This window comes from Colobus angolensis, unplaced genomic scaffold, assembly GCF_000951035.1.
Source record: "Colobus angolensis palliatus isolate OR3802 unplaced genomic scaffold, Cang.pa_1.0 Scaffold3, whole genome shotgun sequence".
Classification (NCBI taxonomy): domain Eukaryota; kingdom Metazoa; phylum Chordata; class Mammalia; order Primates; family Cercopithecidae; genus Colobus; species Colobus angolensis.
In genome coordinates, this window is record NW_012116265.1 from 20,078,354 (window position 1) to 20,084,790 (window position 6,437).

The following is a 6,437-nucleotide window of genomic DNA, read 5'->3' on the forward strand; positions in this document are numbered from 1 at the left end:
GACTACAGGTACACATGACTATGCCTGGCCTATTTTTTATTTTTTAGCTCTTCATAGCACTGAACAGATTCATTCACTGAGGAAATATTTACTGATCACCAACTATGTGCCAAATACAGTAAAGTGGGAAACTAAACGGAAAAAGTCCCTGGCCTTCTGCAGTTAACATTCTAATTGGAGAGATGGACAGTAAAAAACAAACACATAATATAATGCCAGGTAGTAGTAAGCATTATGAAGAAAAATAGAGCAGGGAAAGGGGCTAGAAAGTGATGGAAGAGTTTAATTTGAGATAGGGTGATTTCAGACAGGATGGTCTGAGGGAAATATCCAGCAGACCTAATGACAGTTGGCTAACTGGTTCCACGTGTACACATTATTCATCTGCACCCCAAGAGCATTTCACATGCAAGCTCCCTAGCTTGCTAGAGGGCTTGACTCAGGATGAAGAGAGCACTGCTATTCAAAGTGAATGTTCATGATTAGTTCATATGATTTCAGTTCCACCAATTCATAATGACACAACATCACAAGTGAAGTCAACATGATGGACCCACATGCCTCAAGGATGCATTCCTGACAGGGAGTTGATGCAGTGGCAATTGCAGGGGTCCACATCTGCATTAGACTACCAATCCCACCCCCTCTCCACCCACCTCAGTGAATTCCCTCCTTGTCAGATGCTCTGATGACTCTGCCCCACGGGATACACTAGAAAGCTGAGTGGGAAAGGAGACTGGATCTTTGAAGGAGGATCTTCTACTCACTACTGAGAAGTGTCGCAGAGCCAGGAGAAATGGAGCTGACCCTGTTGCTGTAAGTTTCTGACAATTTCTCCAATACTTTCTTTGGACCCGCTTCTAGCAACAGGATTTTCTTGTCGTGAAAGTGAATATCATACCCTAAAAAAATTTAAAAAAATAAAAAATTTGTATCATTTCAGGAAAATCAAGTATTTCTTTTCCCATTACCAAGAGAAACAACAGAGTAACTACTTAACCCTTAGAGTATGAATTTCTTACAGAGAACATAAAGTAAACACTATACCCATGCAGAGTCCTAAGCAATAACATATACCACCAATTTAGCCATGAGAACCACCCTGCCCACTACTGTAAGCCTTCTCCAAAGACCACTACATGCCACATGCCAAGAAGCAAGTAATGGCAAACACCTAACTAGCAAACGGAAAGCCCTAGAAAGGAAAAATGAATTGAAAAAGTTATAGTATTTAAACACCAGTTCTTTCCAATCTCAAGTATTAAAGTCACTAAAAATTACAACTCCTGTTCAAAAGAAAAAGTGGAATAAATAAGCAAAATTCAATGCAGTCTCAAGATTAAACCAAGAATAAAGAATTACGAGTTTATAAAGGCTGGTGAGGTGGCTCACACCTGTAATCCCAGCACTTTGCAGGCCAAGGTGGGCAGATCACCTGAAGTCAGGAGTTCGAGACCAGCCTGGCCAACATGGTGAAACCCTGTCTCTACTAAAAGTACAAAAAAATTAGCCAGGTGATGGCAGGCACCTGTAATCCCAGCTACTCGGGAGGCTGAGGCAGGAGAATCGCTTGATCCTGGAAGACAGAGGTTGCAGTGAGCCAAGATTGTACCATTGCACTCCAGCCTGGGCAACAAGAGCAAAACTCCATCTCAAAAAAAAAAGAATTAGAGTTTATAAAAGAAAAGGGGGACCAGGCATGGTGGCTCACACCTGTAATCTTAGCATTTTGGGCGGCCGAGGTGGGAGGATCGCTCGAGCCCAGGAGTTTAAGACCAGCCTGGGCAACATAGCAAGACCCTGTCTCTACAAAAATATATTTTTTTAAAAACTAGCTAGGCATGGTGGCACACCTGAGCCATGTTTGTGCAACTGCACTCCTACCCGGGGGACAGTAAAACCCTGTCTCAAAAACTTAAAAAAAAAAAAAAGGTCAGGCACAGTGGGTCACACCTGTAATCCCAGCACTTTGGGAGACCAAGGCGGACAGATCACTTGAGCTCAGGAGTTTGAGACCAGTGTGGGCAACATGGTGAAACCTCGTCTCTACTAAAAACACAAAAATTAGCCAGGTGTGATGGCGGGCGCCTGTGGTCCCAGCTTCTTAGAAGGTCGAGGCAGGAGAATCACTGGAACCCGGGAGGCAGAGGTTGCAGTGAGCTGGGATCCTGCCACTGCACTCCAGCCTGGGTGACAGAGCGGAGACTCTGTCTCAAAAAAAAAAAGAAAGTTAGCTCCAACCATACAGACAGTGAGCGGCCCCTCTTGCGGCAGTAGCAGCTTTTGCTGTGGAGGATGGGGCACAGGGACACACTCTGTAGAGGGCAGTAGCTTCTTCTCTTTTTTTGAGATGGAGTTTCGCTCTTGTTGCCCAGGCTGGAGTGCAGTGGCACAATCTCGGCTCACTGCAACCTCCCCCCTTCCAGTTTCAAGCAGTTCTCCTGCCTCAGCCTCCCAAGTAGCCATGAGAACCACCCTGTTACAGAAGTCTATGATCTGCTTTAAGTTAAATTTTGTGTATCTTGTGAGATGAGGATCATAGGGTGGAATAGCTGCCCTCAGATCAGGGTGTCCAATCTTTTGGCTTCCCCAGGTCACAGTGGAAGAATTGTTTTGGGTCACATATAAAAAACACTAATACTAATGACAGCTGAGGAGCTTTAAAAAAAAAATCGCAAAAAATATCTCATAATGGGCCGGGCATGGTGATTCATGCCTGTAATCCCAGCACTTTGGGAGGCAGGGGCAGGTGGATCACGAGGTCAGGAGTTCGAGACCAGCCTGGCCAATATGGTGAAACCCTGTCTCTACTGAAAATACAAAAATTAGCCAGGTGTGGTGGCACGTGCCTGTAATCCCAGAGGTTGCAGTGAGCCAAGATCGTGACATTGTACTCCATCCTGGGCAACAAGAGCGAAACTCCGTCTGGGGGGAGGGCGCGGGGGGAAGTGAGAAGACTACAAAATGGAAGAAAATATTTGCAAGTCATTTATCAGATAAGGGACTTGTATACAGGCAGGGTTGCTTATGCCTGTAATCCCAGCACTTTGGGAGGCTGAGGCGGGTGGATTGCTTTGAGCCCAGGAGTTCCAGACCAGCCTGCGCAACATAGTGAGACCTCATCTCTACAAAAAAATACAAAAATCAGCCGAGTGGTGGCGCATGCCTGCAGTCCCAGCTATTTGGGAGGCAGAGGCAGGAAGATCAATTGAGCCAGGGAGGTTGAGGCTGCAGTGAGCTGTGATCATGCCACTGCACTGCAGCCTGGGCACAGAGGAAGACCCTGTCTCGAAAAATAAATAAAAATGACTCTTACCACTCAGTATTCAAAAGACAAACTGCTCAATTAAAAACCGGGCAAAGGGTCTGAATAGGCATTTTTCCAAAGAAGACACACAAATGACCAAAACACATGTGAAAGGATATTCAACATCATTAATCATTAGGGAAATACAAATCAAAACCTGAAGATCCCACTTTACTTACACCCACTACAATGTCTATAAACAAAAAGACAACGACAAGTACTGTCCAGGATCTGGAGAAACTGGAACTCTCATATATAAATAACCCTGGGAAGGCCTGCTTTCCCATGAGTAGAACAGACTCAGAACGCCCCTCCCACTTTTGACCCTACTGGACCCGGAAGGACCACACGCATTCCAGCCTGCCCTGCGGTTCCTCCAGGAGGGCAGGGGAGAAACTGTCTTTGGACAAGTCGTGCTAGGGCTCTCACGGCTCTCATCTGGCCTCCGCGGCCCAGTTTCCCGCCACTAGTAGCCTGGAGAGGAGCTTACCCAAGGCACAGGCCATTGCAGCGCCCACCAGGCCTCCACCCGACACCACCACGTCATACACGGTGTCTGCAGAGGCGCCGGACCACCTGCGGCAGGACACCAGCGGGCTGCTGTGGGCAGCTGCACCCACAGCCCCGCATCGGCTCACGAGCCGGGCCGCCATGGTGCAGACCTGCGCCGTCGCACTCAGGCCTCCGGTAGGCCCAACTAGGTAGTGCTTCCGGAGCAGAGCACTCCAATCCCGTCCCGCTTCAGCGGCGTCCTCAGAACCGGAAATAAAATGCGCTAAGAGAATAGGCCAATCGGAAAACGAACTTTGCCTCCTCGGGCGGGCTGCCCTGGAAGCCAGTCAGACGCCAAAGCTACAAAGGGGTGGACCCTGGCTCCGCATAGCTAGAGCTGCAGCTGCTGCTGCCCCTATCGCTGTTACAGCCGCTGTTGCCTCTGTCCAGCTGAAATGACCGTGGAGAGGACTGAGGGAGCCCCCGGAGGCGCGGAGGGGAGCCGTCAGGTGAGGAGAGAAAGAGAAGGGAGGAAGCGGGACTGCTCCCGGGAAAGGAATCCTAGAGAGGAAAACTGTTTGGCGTTGCCTTGGAAACAGACAGCAGGGGCGTGTCACGGAGGGGCGTGGGGTTAAAAATGAGCGTTTAGGCACCAGGAGGCGAATTCTGATTTGGAGACCTGAACCTCTCGGACTTAATACGAGGCTCCTTATAGGCAATGTCACATAAGTTTTCGCTTATCCTGTTAGTACTCTGTGACCAATTGTCGTCCCTTTTTTGTAGAAGAGAAAACTGAGGCACACAAAAATTAAGAAAATTGCCCCCCACATTTGACCGGGGTGGTGGCTCACTCCTGTAATCCCAACACTTTGGGAGGCCGAGGCGGGTGGATCACCTGAGGTCAGGAGTTCGAGACCAGCCTGGCCAACATGGTGAAACCCCGTCTCTACTAAAAATTAAAAAAGGCATGGTGGTGGGCCCTTGTAATCCCAGCTACTCATGAGGCTGACCAGGAGAATCACTTGAACTCGGGAGGCGGAGCTTGCAGGGAGCTGGGAGCTGAGATCGCACCACTGCACTCCAGCCTGGCGACAGAGTGAGACTCTGTCTCAAAAAAAAAAAAAAAAAAAAAAAAAAAGGCAGGCGCGGTGGCTCACACCTGTAATCCTAGCACTTTGGGAGGCCGACGCAAGCGGATCACAAGGTCAAGAAATCGAGACCAGGCTGGTTTCCATGGCAAAACCCCCGTCTCTACTGAAAATACAAAAATTAGCTGGGCATGGTGGCGCACGCCTGTAGTCCCAGCTACTGGGAAGGTTGAGGCAGGAGAATCACTTGAACTCGGGAGGCGGAGCTTGCAGGGAGCTGGGAGCTGAGATCGCACCACTGCACTCCAGCCTGGCGACAGAGTGAGACTCTGTCTCAAAAAAAAAAAAAAAAAAAAAAAACAGGTGTGGTGGCGCCTGCCTCCAGTGATCCACCAAGGCCTTCCAAAGTGCTAGGAGTACCGTGAGCCAGTGCGCCTCGCGGACCCCAAATTCTTAAAGACAGAAAGTAGACTTGCGATTGCTTAGGGCTGGTGGGGCGGGGTGTGGATGGTTAGGGGAAATAGGGAGTGACTACTAAAGAGTATGGCGTTTATTTTAGGGGCGATGAAGGTGTTCTAAAATTGTGATGGTAGTTGCACAACTCTGTGTATATATCAAAACTACTGAATTGTACACTTTAAATGAGCGAATATACTGTATAGAAATTATATCTTAATAAAGTTGTCTTTAAAAAAAAAGAAAAAATGTGTCCAAGATCGCACACACTTTGTAGCAGAGCCAGGGCTAGGGTGCATACATACCTCTGACTCTTACCCTGGATTTTAGTAAGGCTGGCTCCTCATCAATCAATTGTCAATTCAAAGTTCCTCCACAATGAAAAATAAAAATCAGCCCAGGACTAAGAAAGTATAACTCAGACTGTCGTAGGCATAGATAATGCCAAGGACAAGAGCATCAGGAAACAGTGTTTCAGGTCCATACTATAGGTGCAAAATTACTAACACTCCTTCTTCCAAATGATACTGCTTACTGATCAATTAGTTACCCACCCTACTTTTTTCTTCTCACCTTTTGAATAACAATTGCCTTTGGGCGGGGCCCAGTGGCTCACGCCTGTAATCCCAGCACTTTGGGAGGCCAAGGCAGGCGAATCATTTGAGCTCAGGAGTTGGAGACCAGCCTGGGCAACATGGTGAAACCCCATCTCCACAAAAAATTTAAAAATTAGCCAGATGTGGTGGTGCGTGCTGTAGTCCCAGCTACTCGGGAGGCTGAGGTGGGAGGATCATCACGTGAGCTCAGGAGGTTCAGGCTGCAATGAGGCATGATTGCACCACTGCACTCCAGAACCTGGGTGACAGAGCAAAATCCTGCCTAAAAAAACAAAAAAGCTCAATCATTCACTTATTAAATTGTCCCCACTTCATGACAACACCATTCCAGAATCAATCAGGGAAGCTGGCCAGCCCTATAAAACTCACACCTCCGACCCTAAGTTCCCTATGGTTTTCGGTAGTGTCCTGCAGCAAGTTAATAAACCTAACTGATGTACCGATTACAAGTACATTCTTTTTTTTTTTTTTTTTTTT

General features: G+C 47.8%; 2 protein-coding genes across 2 annotated transcripts in view; one reads left to right on the plus strand and one right to left on the minus strand.

Moving 5' to 3' along the window:
• COQ6 (coenzyme Q6 monooxygenase) overlaps positions 1-4,007 on the minus strand; it is a 13,450-nt gene extending 9,443 nt beyond the window's left edge. The window contains exons 1-2 of the mRNA XM_011949811.1: positions 3,798-4,007; positions 768-902 (exon numbers count right to left, since the gene is read on the minus strand). Coding sequence (XP_011805201.1) covers positions 768-902; positions 3,798-3,960 — 298 coding nt within the window. The 5' untranslated portion in view covers positions 3,961-4,007. The remainder of the gene's footprint in view (positions 1-767; positions 903-3,797) is intronic.
• A 70-nt stretch (positions 4,008-4,077) lies between these two features.
• Positions 4,078-6,437, plus strand: part of FAM161B (family with sequence similarity 161, member B) — a 17,378-nt gene continuing 15,018 nt past the window's right edge. Inside the window, 1 exon segment of the mRNA XM_011949592.1 lies at positions 4,078-4,308. Within this exon segment, the coding sequence (XP_011804982.1) occupies positions 4,078-4,308 (231 nt within the window).